The following is a 17,345-nucleotide window of genomic DNA, read 5'->3' as shown; positions in this document are numbered from 1 at the left end:
GGGTATGCGGGGTTGGCGGTAGGCGTCCCTGGTGGGTATGCGGGGGTTGGCGGTAGGCGTCCCTGGTGGGTATGCGGGGGTTGGCGGTAGGCGTCCCTGGTGGGTATGCGGGGGTTGGCGGTAGGCGTCCCTGGTGGGTATGCGGGGGTTGGCGGTAGGCGTCCCTGGTGGGTATGCGGGGGTTGGCGGTAGGCGTCCCTGGTGGGTATACGGGGGTTGGCGGTAGGAGTCCCTGGTGGGTATGCAGGGGTTGGCGGTAGGAGTCTCTGGTGGGTATGCGGGGGTTGGCGGTAGGCGTCCCTGGAGGGTATGCGGTGGTTGCAGGTTGCTGTCCCAGGTGGGTATGCGGGGGTTGGCGGTAGGCGTCCCTGGTGGGTATGGGGGGGTTGGCGGTAGGAGTACCTGGTTGGCGGTAGGAGTCCCTGGTGGGTGTGCGGGGGTTGGCGGTAGGCGTCCCTGGTGGGTATGTGGGGGTTGGCGGTAGGCGGCCCTGGTGAGTATGCGGGGGTTGGCGGTAGGCGGCCGTGGTGCGTATGCGGGGGTTGGCGGTAGGCGTCCCTGGTGGGTATGCGGGGGTTGGCGGTAGGCGTCACTGGTGGGTATGTGGGGGTTGGCGGTAGGCGTTCCTGAATGTATGCGGGGGTTGGCGGTAGGAGTCCCTGGTGGGTATGCGGGGGTTGGCGGTAGGCGTCCCTGGTGGGTATGCGGTGGTTGGCGGTAGGCGTCCCTGGTGGGTATGTGGGGGTTGGCGGTAGGTGTCCCTGAATGTATGCGGGGGTTGGCGGTAGGCGTCCCTGGTGGGTATGCGGGGGTTGGCGGTAGGAGTTTCTGGTGGGTATGCGGGGGTTGGCGGTAGGCGTCCCTAGTGGGTATGCGGGGGTTGCGTTAAGCGTCCATGGTGGGTATGCGGGGTTTGGCGGTAGGCGTAGTTGGTGGGTATGCGGGGGTTGGCGGTAGGCGTCCCTGGTGGGTATGCGGGGGTTGGCGGTAGGTGTCCCTGAATGTATGCAGGGGTTGGCGGTAGGTGACCATGAATGTATGCGGGGGTTGGCGGTAGGAGTCTTTGGTGGCATGCGGGGGTTGGCGGTAGGAGTCCCTGGTGGCATGCGGGGGTTGGCGGTAGGCGTCCTGGTGGGTATGCGGGGGTTGGCGGTAGGCATCCCTGGGGGGTATGCGGGGGTTGGTGGTAGGCGTCCCTGGGGGGTATGCGGGGGTTGGTGGTAGGCGGCCCTGGTGGGTATGCGGGGGTTGGCGGTAGGCGGCCCTGGTGTGTATGCGGGGGTTGGCGGTAGGCGTCCCTGATGGGTTTGCGGAGGTTGGCGGTAGGCGTCCCTGGGGGGTATGCGGGGGTTGGCGGTAGGCGTCCCTGGTGGGTATGCGGGGGTTGGTGGTAGGCATCCCTGGTGGGTATGCGGGGGTTGGCGGTAGGCGGCCCTGGTGAGTATGCGGGGGTTGGCGGTAGGCGGCCCTGGTGCGTATGCGGGGGTTGGCGGTAGGCGTCCCTGGTGGGTGTGCGGGGGTTGGCGGTAGGCGTCCCTGGTGGGCATGCGGGGGTTGGCGGTAGGCGGCCCTGGTGAGTATGCGGGGGTTGGCGGTAGGCGTCCCTGGTGGGCATGCGGGGGTTGGCGGTAGGCGGCCCTGGTTGGTATGCGGGGGTTGGCGGTAGGCGGCCCTGGTGAGTATGCGGGGGTTGGCGGTAGGCGGCCCTGGTGAGTATGCGGGGGTTGGCGGTAGGCGTCCCTGGTGGGTATGCGGGGGTTGGCGGTAGGCGTCCCTGGTGGGCATGCGGGGGTTGGCGGTAGGCGGCCCTGGTGGGCATGCGGGGGTTGGCGGTAGGTGGCCCTGGTATGTACTTAATATAGGGTTAGATTTTGAGGTAGGTGTCTCAGTAGTGAGCATTAGATTTGCAGGGAAGGACTCACCTGCAGAGCGTGTGGTTCTCCGTGTAATGCGCAGGAGACTTTGCCAGCGTAAAATTGATGTATCCCGTCAAATCTCCATTAACGAAGTACTGGTAATATGTGCGAGGCAGAAAGTCCGACGTGAAAGCCACTAGGAATGCCTAAAAGCAGCCAGAGCGAGTGCAGGTCAGCAATGTCATGTCCCTTCCCGCTCTCTGCGCTGATTAGACCAGGGGTGCTCCACTCCACTGAAGACATACCAGCAGGTCAGGTTTCCATGATATCCCTGCTTCAGCACAGGTGGCTTCAGCTGAGCCACCTGTGCTGAAGCAGGGATATCTTGAAAACCTGACCTATTGGGGTGGTATTGAGGACTGGCATTGGGCACTCTTAGATTAGACCCTACATTACTGTATAGGGCCCTGGCAGAACGTGACGGGGTACCATACTGTATTAGATGAGGTTGAAGAAAGACAGATGTCCATCGAGTTCAACGTTTGATAAATCCTAATTGGGTGAGATTCTCGTTCTTTGCATTACATTAGAAAAGAGGCGTCTAAGAGGGGATATGATAACTATATACAATAATATCCGGGGACAATACAAGGAGCTTTCAAAATAACTATTCATCCCACGGGCAGTACAAAGGACTCGGGGTCATCCCTTAAGGTTGGAGGAAAGGAGATTTCACCAGCAACAAAGGAAAGGGTTCTTTACAGTAAGAGCAGTTAAAATGTGGAATTCATTACCCATGGAGATTGTGATGGCAGATACAATACAGGCATACCCCGCATTAACATACGCAATGGGATCGGAGCATGTATGTAAAGCGAAAATGTACTTAAAGTGAAGCACTCCCTTTTTCCCACTTATCTATGCATGTACTGTACTGCAATCGTCATATACGTGCATAACTAATGTAAATTACACATGTGTAACAGGCTCTATAGTATCCCCGCTTGCGCACAGCTTCGGTACAGGTAGGGAGCCGGTATTGCTGTTAAGGATGTTCTAACAGGCGCATGCGTGAGCTGCCATTTGCCTATTGGGCGATATGTCCTTACTCGCGGGTGTACTTAAAGTGAGTGTACTTAAAGCGGGGTATGCCTGTATGTTTGTTAAAAAAAAAGGTTGGATATATTTTTATGTATACACCGCTCACCCTGATATAATGTATATAGTAGTGTTTTAAAGTATAGATATACTTATATTGCCTGCCGGAGCAAGGAGGATAGGGTTAACAAACAGAGACATACAGAGGAGGCATAGAGTCCTCCCCAAAGATCCTCAATAGCTGCACACAAGGCTAGGATAGAATAACAAGGTTTAAATACCAAATATATATATATGTGGTTCAGTCAACCATTCAGTACAGGTAAGTAATTGCTCTCATCACTGTGAGTGGACAATTACCACTAAAACGCCAATTGGCAAAAATAACAAATATTTTATTAATATATCAAGGACAAACAACATGAAGCGCTCGCTCTAAACTAACTAAAACCAATTAAAATGTGAACGTAACGGGCACAGTCGCAGTTGTGGCAGTCAGGATAGGTTACCATCAAAACAGTAGGTGAGTATATACAGCACACAGATGGTTAATACATGTCAGATGAATGAGTGCTGTGGAGTCAATCTCCACTCACAATGGTAACTATAGTGTGCAGATGTGGGTGTTTAGGTTTATGCCACAGTATCAGTCGCATGTACTTCTAATAGTAACCAAACAGTCTGGTGTCCCTCCAATTCAATAATAGAGTATACATAAAATATCTCTGACACCATACTGCTCACACAGTACCAGATGGAAATAAATGCTGCATATTTGTGATAGCTCACACCGCGGGGTATCAACACATGTAGTGGCTGGTGTATAATATATACGTATATATTGTGTAGTCAAATCTAAACAATATTAGGTAGCCCACACGTGAATACTGATGCAAATCAATAAATATAGCAAGAAGAAATATGTTCCCCGCAACTGCCTAATACATGGACTGATCTCACCCGATTACTTCCTCCTCCACGACGTCAACACGATGACGTCATGCCGACGTACGTTTCGCGCGTAGGGGGACCTGCGCTTTCTCAAGGTGGGAGGTACCAGTGCAGGGCAGCGCTGTCCTTATATATGCTGCCACCGAACAGTGGGAGGTGTCTCTGCCTCCCTCTTTAAAGCTGTAGGCTGTTTAACTGAACCGCAATAAAGTGTAAACTGTCCAATGACGGAGAATATTAGTTGGGAAAAGAAATCTGTGTGTTGATTCCAATTGGCCTGCCTATCCATCACTAGATCAATCTGTGTATGTGTAATTTGGCAAGTATGTGTGTACTGGTGTATTCACATGAATATTGTCCACACTAATGGCGTGCATGTGAATCGAAAAACTCCACGTATAACGCCCTAATTCTGTGCGTGTAAGATGTTATTATACCAGAGAACCTACGTATACTTAATGATATATACAGTGTATACCATTGCTGGTAAGTACGCATGTAAACCTGGTACATGCAAATACACATAGGTTTGATAATTAGGGATCTATAGCACCTTATCAAAGCAGGATGTATTAGCTCACCTATATTCTGTACCGTGGAGCCTATATGTAATTTCAAGCAAGGGTATTAATTCTACGCTATGTTAAGTTATACTAATACATGAGAAGCTGATACTATTTCTCTATAGGATCCAGGCAATAATATATTGCTGCTACAACATCAGATATACGTCCCTGTATTATATTAATTCACAGTTCATGTAGATTGTGGTCCTGTATTGAATTAGGTCCCATATATACCTCTTCCACACAGCGGTGCTCAGACCAATAACTCCACATAGGAGAATGCATATAGTGTGAATATCTCCACAAATATGTCTATTGTATTAGTGTAGGAGTGTCCTGACCTATGTTGTCCGCCCCGAGGGTCAAAACGGACACCTAGTTTAAGCTATATACCATAAACCCCCCACAAAATTGTGTGATGCAGATGTTCATAGCAAATGTATTGGTCAGTATCTGTGGGTATAGGATTGTAGATAGCCAAAATATTGTCCGCCCAAAAGGTCAATACGGACAGAACTTTAAGCTGTATCCCAGTTAACCCTCACGAACATGTAGGTCTTCCAATCATAGGAATAGCATGGTGCTTTAAATGAAAGAGGTATATATGTAGCCCTCATTCAGGCCTATAGGGCTGAGTGTTCTCAATGTGTAGATCCACTTGCATTCTGTCTGCAAGAGGACCTTGTTCCAGTCACCCTTACGTTGACCCCAAGGGATGTGTTCGATACCAATGAACACTAGTTTGTCACTGTTCCCATCATGTTCAATTGTCACGTGTCGTGCAAGTGGGGTGTCTTTCGAATTTCTTATGGATCCCAGGTGTTCAAGTATTCTGGTTTTGAAATGTCTGAAGGTTTTACCTACATACAGTTTTCCGCAGGAACACATGATTAGGTAAATTACCCCCTCTGTAGTGCAGTTAATGTATTCTTTAATCTTGAATACCCGCTTCTTACTGGAATCTGAAAACTCGGTAGTCTTAGGCACAAATTTGCATGCTTTGCACCTCCCGCAGGGGTATGATCCTTTCGGTTTTTGGTCTAGCCAGGTACTCAGTTTAGTCTGAAAATGACTTCTCACTAGGATGTCTTTTAGATTTCGACTTCTCCTACTAGTGAGCTTGGGGTTTGCTGATAATACCCCCTTCAGGTCATCGTCATCTAAGAGGATGTGCCAGTGTTTGTTTAGGATACGGTAGATCGAGCCCCATTGGTCACTAAAAGTTCCAATGAATCGTATGGGTTTGTATCCCTCCCCTAGATTACTACGGTTAGTAGTGGCTAGAAGCTGCGTTCTCGGTGTGTGCAGTGCCCGGTTGTATGCTTTAATCAAGCTACCCTTAGGATGTCCTCTGTCCAGGAATCTGTCTGTAAGTAGCTTGGCCTGCTCCTTGTACTCAGGAAGAGTCGAGCAGTTACGCCGAACCCGTAAATATTGGCCTATGGGGATGGCGTTTATAACATGTCTCGGATGTTGACTCTCTGCTCTAAGTAGGCTGTTCGTTGCCGTGCTCTTCCTGTAGATCGTAGTCTCTAGTTTACCTGTTTCATCCTTGAGAATAGTGATGTCCTGGAAGTCTATGCTTGCTGGACTCGAGACAGTTGTGAGTTTCAGATTGTTGTTGTTCGTATTTAATACATTTACAAACTCAGCTAGAAGGTCCACCGTCCCTGTCCATAATAGAAAAATATCGTCTATGAACCTTACCCACAGATCAATAAAGATGGTATAAGCTTCCAGGGCCTCGCTGAAGACCACCGTTTCCTCCCACCAGCCTAGATAGAGATTGGCATAGGTGGGGGCACACGTGGTCCCCATAGCGGTGCCCTGGATTTGATGATAGTACTTATTATTGAATACAAAATAATTCTTTGTGAGGGTAAGGTTCAAGAGCTGTAAGATAAAGTCATTGTGTTCAAATAGATCTTGGCCTCTTGATCGTAGAAAGTGGCCAACGGCTTTCATGCTGACCGTGTGTGGAATGCTGGTGTACAGTCCCTCAACATCGAGGCTTACCAGAAGCGTGTTTGGCCTGGTAGTAATGCCCTCCAGTTTGAGTAACACGTTCTTGGTATCGCGAAGATACGATGGTAGGGAACTAACAAATGGACGTAGCAATGTATCCACAGACACTATTGGTCTCCCTGGGGGTGGTATCTTTCCCTTGTGTAACTTCGGGAGATGGTAAAATGTGGCAACCTTAGGGTTTTTGATATATAAGTACTCAAATTCTTTATTTGTGATAATTTTGTTCATTTTCCCTGTCTCTAGGATAGAAAGTAGTTCTTTTTGGAAACTAGATGTAGGGTCACTGTCAAGTACAAGGTAACAGGTTCTATCAGACAGCAGTCTCAGGCATTCCTTTAGATAGGCTGTCTTGTCTAGAACCACCACATTTCCACCCTTGTCGGATGGCTTGATCACTAAATTATCATCTTGGCTTAATTCTTTTAGTGCATTGTGTTCTTCTCTACTCAGGTTGTACTTACTAGTCCTATTGTTCAATTTCTCTAGATCGTGTGTGACTAGTTCGGTAAACACTTTAACTTGTGCACTAACCTCCTGTGGTGGAGTAAATGTGGATTTTGCCCTGAACTGTGTAAACGGACCTTCCCCTAGAGGTCTGTCACTATCTATTAAAAATTCCTCCAGATTGGCCAGATTATCTAGATCCGTGGCACTCAGATTGTCAAAGTTAATGCTGCTAGACTCCTTTTCTTATGTTTCATGAAAAATTTCTGGAGGAGGAGTTTCCTAGAGAAGAGGTTTAGATCTTTTACAATTTCAAACAGGTTCATTTTACTTGTTGGGCAAAAGGATAAGCCCTTCGCTAGAACCTGCCAATGATGAGTGTTCAGACTCTTGGAGGATAAATTTATGACCTGTAATTTGGTTGCTTTTTCTTTTTGTTCCTGCCGAATCTCTGGTTGCCGGGCCCTTTGTACCCCCATACCTTTCTGTCCCTCAGATAATCATCCTGATCCCCTCCTAGTTTTCCTCCTGGCATGTCGCTTCGGTAGGAGGGCCCCTCCAAGTCTAAAAAATTCCCTGTATTGCTAGAGGCTACAGGCGCAGAGGTAGTTTGTTTAGGGTCACTGCTTTTTTCTTGATCTAAATCACTAGTGGAGCCTTCCCACTCAGTAGAGGAATTAAGAGGTGTGGGATGCCGTGTAGTTTTGTTCTTTTTAAATATTTTGTACTTGAAAATCCTATTTTCCTCAAAATCTACTTTATCGCGCAAGTACTTACGCTGTTTTCTCTCTTTTAGATCTGCAATGAACCTATCGACCTGTGATTTTAATTTAGACTCATATTTATCGAAATTATTAGTCTCTCGCCATGTCTCAATTTCAGGTGTGCGTTTTTTAATTTCAGCTTCGATGGTATCACTTTGAAAAAGCCTAATTGCTGGGTGAAACGCGTTAGAGGTGCAGGGATATGTCTTCCCTCCTCTTTTTAACCATTTCTCAATAAAGGTTTTTGTATGCAGCACAGTCCAGCCTCAGAAACTTTCTTCCTTCATCGTGGTGCCTGCTGATCTGCCTCTCCCTGTCGGTATAGGTGTCTGTTCTACTGTCCATATCAGCAAAGGAGCACACAGAGCCAGTGTTTATCGTGTATATACGTGAGTACCATATTGCTGCCGCATGAGAGCTGCCCCAGGCATTCAGGGTCTTTATAGCTCAGGGTGACAGAGAGGTCTGGAGGGGTTTCAAGACTTCCCCTTACAACTCTCTATGCTACTGCTAGACCGTTTGCCATCTAGGGGTTAATATACATAGCCTCAAGCATGCATTTATAACATCACGTGACCTGGTCTCTTAAGCAGAAAGATTTTTATTATGTTTAAAACAGTGGGTTAAAAGCTCTGGAGCCCTGGTTGATTGGGGCCTCAACCCCAGTATTTTTTGTTCTCTTGTGCACTAACCTCCTGTGGTGGAGTAAATGTGGATTTTGCCCTGAACTGTGTAAACGGACCTTCCCCTAGAGGTCTGTCACTATCTATTAAAAGTTCCTCCAGATTGGCCAGATTATCTAGATCCGTGGCACTCAGATTGTCAAAGTTAATGCTTGCTAGACTCCTTTTCTTATGTTGCATGAAAATTTTCTGGAGGAGGATTTTCCTAGAGAAGAGGTTTAGATCTTTTACAATTTCAAACAGGTTCATTTTTTTTAAACCTTGTTATTCTATCCTAGCCTTTTGTGCAGCTATTGAGGATCTTTGGGGAGGACTCTATGCCTCCTCTGTATGTCTTTGTTTCTTAACCCTATCCTCCTTGCTCCGGCAGGCAATATAAGTATATCTATACTTTAAAACACTACTATATACATTATATCAGGGTGAGCGGTAGATCACAAGTTATGTATACATAACTGTTTGTGGACATTGCAGTATCCTTCTTGATTCTACCAGCTCCCTAACTATGGGATTAGAGTATTAACCAGGCACTAAATGTGTGTTTTCCATTGAGTCTGAATATCTTGCCTAAAGACCCATTAGGGTCAATTTATCTCTGTGACTAAAGTTAAGTTTATCGGAATATTGGCGACCAATTGGCCAGCATGACAGGCTTCCTATCCATACAACAAGATATTGGATTATGGCAAACTAAAGCTTTAAATCTGTTTTCCAGTACAGAACCAATACCCCCAGACATACCCCATAAGAACATAAACAGATTCTTTAATGATCTAGAACGACTCTATTGCACGCGAGCTAAGATATGGTGGGAGACAGCCAGCCTTGAGAACTATTTAAGACTAAATATAGTTCCAAGGGGCTTACGACCCAACCTCGCACCATCACATCAGATCAGCGATGAATCATTTCTATCCCAACGGGAAAAAATACTACTGAAGTGTTCGGCTGATCTGATGCAACTCCTAGTTACATATGAAACCAAGAGGTTTGATACCATCGAAGCTGAAATTAAAAAACGCACACCTGAAATTGAGACATGGCGAGAGACTAATAATTTCGATAAATATGAGTCTAAATTAAAATCACAGGTCGATAAATTCATTGCAGATCTAAAAGAGAGAAAACAGCGTAAGTACTTGCGCGATAAAGTAGATTTTGAGGAAAATAGGATTTTCAAGTACAAAATATTTAAAAAGAACAAAACTACACGGCATCCCACACCTCTTAATTCCTCTACTGAGTGGGAAGGCTCCACTAGTGATTTAGATCAAGAAAAAAGCAGTGACCCTAAACAAACTACCTCTGCGCCTGTAGCCTCTAGCAATACAGGGAATTTTTTAGACTTGGAGGGGCCCTCCTACCGAAGCGACATGCCAGGAGGAAAACTAGGAGGGGATCAGGACGATTATCTGAGGGACAGAAAGGTATGGGGGTACAAAGGGCCCGGCAACCAGAGATTCGGCAGGAACAAAAAGAAAAAGCAACCAAATTACAGGTCATAAACTTATCCTCCAAGAGTCTGAACACTCATCATTTGCAGGTTCTAGCGAAGGGCTTATCCTTTTGCCCAACAAGTAAAATGAACCTGTTTGAAATTGTAAAAGATCTAAACCTCTTCTCTAGGAAACTCCTCCTCCAGAAATTTTTCATGAAACATAAGAAAAGGAGTCTAGCAGCATTAACTTTGACAATCTGAGTGCCACGGATCTAGATAATCTGGCCAATCTGGAGGAATTTTTAATAGATAGTGACAGACCTCTAGGGGAAGGTCCGTTTACACAGTTCAGGGCAAAATCCACATTTACTCCACCACAGGAGGTTAGTGCACAAGTTAAAGTGTTTACCGAACTAGTCACACACGATCTAGAGAAATTGAACAATAGGACTAGTAAGTACAACCTGAGTAGAGAAGAACACAATGCACTAAAAGAATTAAGCCAAGATGATAATTTAGTGATCAAGCCATCCGACAAGGGTGGAAATGTGGTGGTTCTAGACAAGACAGCCTATCTAAAGGAATGCCTGAGACTGCTGTCTGATAGAACCTGTTACCTTGTACTTGACAGTGACCCTACATCTAGTTTCCAAAAAGAACTACTTTCTATCCTAGAGACAGGGAAAACGAACAAAATTATCACAAATAAAGAATTTGAGTACTTATATATCAAAAACCCTAAGGTTGCCACATTTTACCATCTCCCGAAGTTACACAAGGGAAAGATACCACCCCCAGGGAGACCAATAGTGTCTTGCATTGGCAACTTGACATCTAATGCCAGTACCTATGTGGATACATTGCTACGTCCATTTGTTAGTTCCCTACCATCGTATCTTCGCGATACCAAGGACGTGTTACTCAAACTGGAGGGCATTACTACCAGCCCAAACACGCTTCTGGTAAGCCTCGATGTTGAGGGACTGTACACCAGCATTCCACACACAGTCGGCATGAAAGCCGTTGGCCACTTTCTACGATCAAGAGGCCAAGATCTATTTGAACACAATGACTTTATCTTACAGCTCTTGAACCTTACCCTCACAAAGAATTATTTTGTATTCAATAATAAGTACTATCATCAAATCCAGGGCACCGCTATGGGGACCACGTGTGCCCCCACCTATGCCAATCTCTATCTAGGCTGGTGGGAGGAAACGGTGGTCTTCAGCGAGGCCCTGGAAGCTTATACCATCTTTATTGATCTGTGGGTAAGGTTCATAGACGATATTTTTCTATTATGGACAGGGACGGTGGACCTTCTAGCTGAGTTTGTAAATGTATTAAATACGAACAACAACAATCTGAAACTCACAACTTTCTCGAGTCCAGCAAGCATAGACTTCCTGGACATCACTATTCTCAAGGATGAAACAGGTAAACTAGAGACTACGATCTACAGGAAGAGCACGGCAACGAACAGCCTACTTAGAGCAGAGAGTCAACATCCGAGACATGTTATAAACGCCATCCCCATAGGCCAATATTTACGGGTTCGGCGTAACTGCTCGACTCTTCCTGAGTACAAGGAGCAGGCAAAGCTACTTACAGACAGATTCCTGGACAGAGGACATCCTAAGGGTAGCTTGATTAAAGCATACAACCGGGCACTGCACACACCGAGAACGCAGCTTCTAGCCACTACTAACCGTAGTAATCTAGGGGAGGGATACAAACCCATACGATTCATTGGAACTTTTAGTGACCAATGGGGCTCGATCTACCGTATCCTAAACAAACACTGGCACATCCTCTTAGATGACGATGACCTGAAGGGGGTATTATCAGCAAACCCCAAGCTCACTAGTAGGAGAATTCGAAATCTAAAAGACATCCTTGTGAGAAGTCATTTTCAGACTAAACTGAGGAGTACCTGGCTAGACCAAAAACCGAAAGGATCATACCCCTGCGGGAGGTGCAAAGCATGCAAATTTGTGCCTAAGACTACCGAGTTTTCAGATTCCAGTAAGAAGCGGGTATTCAAGATTAAAGAATACATTAACTGCACTACAGAGGGGGTAATTTACCTAATCATATGTTCCTGCGGAAAACTGTATGTAGGTAAAACCTTCAGACATTTCACAGAATACTTGAACACCTGGGATCCATAAGAAATTCGAAAGACACCCCACTTGCACGACACGTGACAATTGAACATGATGGGAACAGTGACAAACTAGTGTTCATTGGTATCGAACACATCCCTTGGGGTCAACGTAAGGGTGACTGGAACAAGGTCCTCTTGCAGACAGAATGCAAGTGGATCTACACATTGAGAACACTCAGCCCTATAGGCCTGAATGAGGGCTACATATATACCTCTTTCATTTAAAGCACCATGCTATTCCTATGATTGGAAGACCTACATGTTCGTGAGGGTTAACTGGGATACAGCTTAAAGTTCTGTCCGTATTGACCTTTTGGGCGGACAATATTTTGGCTATCTACAATCCTACACCCACAGATACTGACCAATACATTTGCTATGAACATCTGCATCACACAATTTTGTGGGGGGGTTTATGGTATATAGCTTAAACTAGGTGTCCGTTTTGACCCTCGGGCCGACAACATAGGTCAGGACACTCCTACACTAATACAATAGACATATTTGTGGAGATATTCACACTATATGCATTCTCCTATGTGGAGTTATTGGTCTGAGCACCGCTGTGTGGAAGAGGTATATATGGGACCTAATTCAATACAGGACCACAATCTACATGAACTGTGAATTAATATAATACAGGGACGTATATCTGATGTTGTAGCAGCAATATATTATTGCCTGGATCCTATAGAGAAATAGTATCAGCTTCTCATCTATTAGTATAACTTAACATAGCGTAGAATTAATACCCTTGCTTGAAATTACATATAGGCTCCACGGTACAGAATATAGGTGAGCTTATACATCCTGCTTTGATAAGGTGCTATAGATCCCTAATTATCAAACCTATGTGTATTTGCATGTACCAGGTTTACATGCGTACTTACCAGCAATGGTATGCACTGTATATATCATTAAGTATACGTAGGTTCTCTGGTATAATAAGATCTTACACGCACAGAATTAGGGCGTTGTAACCACAAGTGTGGATCCAGGTCACAACAATATGAGTAGAATTACCCTTATACGTGGAGTTTTTCGATTCACATGCACGCCATTAGTGTGGGCAATATTCATGTGAATACACCAGTACACACATACTTGTATTGTATTGTATTGTATGTCTTTATTTATATAGCGCCATTAATGTACATTACGCTTCACAGTAGTAATACATGTGGTAATCGAATAAATAACAGATAATATAAATAACAGATCATGGGAATAAGTGCTTTAGACAAACATAACATTAAGGAAGAGGAGTCCCTGCCCTGAGGAGCTTACAATCTAATTGGTAGGTAGGGAGAACGTACAGAGACAGGAGGAGGGAGTTCTGGTAAGTGCGTCTGCAGGGGGCCAAGCTTTATGTATCATGTGTTCAGAATATCCACAGTGCTATTCATATGCTTCTTTAAGCAAGTGTGTCTTAAGGTGGGTCTTAAAGGTGGATAGAGAGGGGGCTAGTCGGGTACTGAGGGGAAGGGCATTCCAGAGATGTGGGGCAGTCAGTGAAAAAGGTTTAAGGCGGGAGAGGGCTTTAGATAAAAAGGGGGTAGAAAGAAGACATCCTTGAGCAGAACGCAAGAGTCGGGATGGTGCATAGCGAGAAATTAGGGCTGAGATGTAAGGAGGGGCAGAAGTGTGTAAAGCTTTAAAAGTGAGGAGAAGAATGGAGTGTGAGATGCGGGATTTGGTTGGAAGCCAGGAGAGGGATTTCAGGAGGGGAGATGCTGAGACAGATCTAGGAAAGAGTAGAGTGATTCTGGCAGCAGCATTTAGGATAGATTGTAGGGGAGACAGGTGAGAGGCAGGAAGGCCGGACAGCAGGAGGTTACAGTAATCAAGACGGGAGAGAATGAGGGCCTGAGTCAGAGTTTTAGCAGTCGAGCAACAGAGGAAAGGGCGTATCTTTGTTATATTGCGGAGGAAAAAGCGACAAGTTTTAGAAATGTTTTGAATGTGAGGGGCGAATGTGAGAGAGGAGTCGAGTGTGACCCCTAGGCAGCGTGCTTGAGCTACTGGGTGGATGATCGTAGTTCCAACAGTAATGTGGAAGGAGGTAGTAGGGCCAGGTTTGGGAGGTAGTATGAGGAGCTCTGTTTTTGCCATGTTGAGTTTAAGGCGACGGAGGGCCATCCAGGATGATATAGCAGAGAGACATTTAGAAACTTTGGTCTGTATAGCAGGTGTAAGGTCAGGTGTTGAAAAGTATATTTGTGTGTCGTCAGCATAGAGGTGATATTTAAACCCAAAAGATGTTATTAGGTCACCTAGAGAGAGTGTGTACAGAGAAAAGAGAAGAGGTCCCAGGACAGAGCCCTGGGGTACCCCCACAGAGAGATCAATAGAGGAGGAGGAGGTGTTAGCAGAAGAGACACTGAAAGTACGATGGGAGAGGTAGGATGAGATCCAGGATAGAGCTTTGTTCTGAATACCAAGAGTATGGAGAATGTGAAGGAGAAGAGGGTGGTCCACGGTGTCAAATGCTGCAGAGAGGTCGAGTAATATGAGCAGAGTGTAATGACCTCTGTCTTTGGCAGCATGGAGATCATCAGTTATTTTAGTGAGGGCTGTTTCCGTGGAGTGAGCAGTGCGGAAGCCAGATTGTAGAGGGTCTAGGAGAGAATTGGTGTTGAGAAAATGGAGCAAGTGAGAGAATACAAGACGTTCAAGGAGTTTAGAGGCAAAAGGCAGGAGGGAGACAGGTCGATAGTTAGAAAGACAGGTAGGGTCAAGCTTGCTGTTTTTGAGTAATGGTATGACTGTTGCATGTTTGAAGGAGGATGGAAAGGTTCCAGAGCAGAGGGAGGAGTTAAAAATTTGTGTGAGCGTAGGGATTATAGTAGGAGCAAGAGGTTTTAGGAGATGGGAGGGAATGGGGTCAAGAGGGCAAGTGGTAGAGGGAGAAATGGCGATCAACAGCGACACATCCTCCTCTGAGACAGTGGAAAAAGAGTCAAGGAAGGCAGGAGGAGAGTTAGGAAGAGGTGTAGGATGGGAAGAAGAAACAGAGGGGATGTTCTGACGTATGGATTCCACCTTTTCCTTAAAATAGTCAGCAAAGTCCTGAGCGGAGATGGAGGAAGGAGAGGCAGCTGAGGGTGGTTTGAGTAGAGTATCAAAGACAGAGAACAGTCGACGTGGGTTAGACTTGTGCATGTTGATTAGTGCAGAAAAGTAGGCTTGTTTAGCTTGCGAGAGGGCAGAGTTGAAACAGGATAGCATACATTTGTAGTGAAGGAAGTCTGCGAGAGTGTGAGACTTCCTCCAGAGGCGTTCAGAGGAACGAGTGGAGGAACGCAGCATGCGTGTGTGGGAATTTAGCCAGGGTCTAGGGTTAGAAGGGCGAGTGCGGCAGAGAGAAAGTGGGGCATGTAGATCAAGAGAGGAGGACAAGACAGAGTTGTAGTTCCTGACCAGGTTGTCGGGGTCTGTAGCAGAGCTGAGATAGGAGAGGGAGGAGCGTAAAGTGGACTCAAAGTCAGGTAAGTGAATAGAGTGCAGGTTTCTGCAGAACCGGGGTGTAGATGGAGGTGGAGAAGGGGAGAAGCGAGATAGAGAGAATGAGATGAGATGATGGTCAGAGAGAGGAAAAGGGGAAATGGCGAAATCGGAGAGAGAGAAGTTCTTAGTGAAAACCAGGTCTAAGTAGTGGCCATCCTTGTGGGTGCTGGCTGCAGTCCACTGTTGAAGGCCAAAAGAAGAGGTTAGAGAAAGAAAGCGGGAAGCCCAAGGGAGAGAGGGGTCATCAATGTGGCAATTGAAGTCCCCAAGGAGAAGAACAGGGGAGTCTGAGGAGAGGAAGAAAGAGAGCCAGGATTCAAAGTGAGAGAGAAAGGCAGAAGGGGGATGAGTAGAGGTAGGTGGGCGATAGATGACCGCCACATGAACAGGGAGAGGAGAGAAAATCTGGACAGTGTGAGCCTCAAAGGAGGAAAAAGCAAGAGAGGGAGGAATAGGAAGGGTTCGGTAACGACAGAGAGAGGAGAGCAGGAGCCCCACATATGACATACTTGCCAAATTACACATACACAGATTGATCTAGTGATGGATAGGCAGGCCAATTGGAATCAACACACAGATTTCTTTTCCCAACTAATATTCTCCGTCATTGGACAGTTTACACTTTATTGCGGTTCAGTTAAACAGCCTACAGCTTTAAAGAGGGAGGCAGAGACACCTCCCACCGTTCGGTGGCAGCATATATAAGGACAGCGCTGCCCTGCACTGGTACCTCCCACCTTGAGAAAGCGCAGGTCCCCCTACGCGCGAAACGTACGTCGGCATGACGTCATCGCGTTGACGTCGTGGAGGAGGAAGTAATCGGGTGAGATCAGTCCATGTATTAGGCAGTTGCGGGGAACATATTTCTTCTTGCTATATTTATTGATTTGCATCAGTATTCACGTGTGGGCTACCTAATATTGTTTAGATTTGACTACACAATATATACGTATATATTATACACCAGCCACTACATGTGTTGATACCCTGCGGTGTGAGCTATCACAAATGTGCAGCATTTATTTCCATCTGGTACTGTGTGAGCAGTATGGTGTCAGAGATATTTTATGTATACTCTATTATTGAATTGGAGGGACACCAGACTGTTTGGTTACTATTAGAAGTACATGCGACTGATACTGTGGCATAAACCTAAACACCCACATCTGCACACTATAGTTACCATTGTGAGTGGAGATTGACTCCACAGCACTCATTCATCTGACATGTATTAACCATCTGTGTGCTGTATATACTCACCTACTGTTTTGATGGTAACCTATCCTGACTGCCACAACTGCGACTGTGCCCGTTACGTTCATATTTTAATTGGTTTTAGTTAGTTTAGAGCGAGCGCTTCATGTTGTTTGTCCTTGATATATTAATAAAATATTTGTTATTTTTGCCAATTGGCGTTTTAGTGGTAATTGTCCACTCACAGTGATGAGAGCAATTACTTACCTGTACTGAATGGTTGACTGAACCACATATATATATTTGGTATTTAAACCTTGTTATTCTATCCTAGCCTTGTGTGCAGCTATTGAGGATCTTTGGGGAGGACTCTATGCCTCCTCTGTATGTCTTTGGATATATTTTTAGAAAGGAAAGGTATACAGGGATATACCAAATAAGTAAACATGGGAAGGACGTTGATCCAGGGAGTAATCTGATTGCCAATATTTGGAGTCAGGAAGGAATTTATTATTCCCCTTATGAGATATCATTGGATAATGTTGCACTGGGGTTTTTTGTTTGCCTTCCTCTGGATCAAGATACTGGGAATAGAAATATCAGATAAGTATCTGTCATCCAAATTCAGCATAAGGTTGAACTTGATGTA

At 45.8% G+C, this 17,345-nt stretch overlaps 1 protein-coding gene across 2 annotated transcripts in view; it reads right to left on the bottom strand.

Annotated features, from left to right (window-relative positions):
• Positions 1-17,345, bottom strand: part of ANO7 (anoctamin 7) — a 291,143-nt gene that overhangs the window by 20,221 nt on the left and 253,577 nt on the right. For both annotated transcript variants that reach the window (XM_075569552.1, XM_075569553.1), the window contains one exon: positions 1,923-2,062. In XM_075569552.1, the coding sequence (XP_075425667.1) occupies positions 1,923-2,062 (140 nt within the window). The remainder of the gene's footprint in view (positions 1-1,922; positions 2,063-17,345) is intronic.

This window comes from Ascaphus truei, chromosome 14, assembly GCF_040206685.1.
Source record: "Ascaphus truei isolate aAscTru1 chromosome 14, aAscTru1.hap1, whole genome shotgun sequence".
Lineage (NCBI taxonomy): Eukaryota > Metazoa > Chordata > Amphibia > Anura > Ascaphidae > Ascaphus > Ascaphus truei.
Note: the sequence above shows the minus strand (reverse complement) of the source record. Positions and strands in the feature narration are given on the sequence as shown.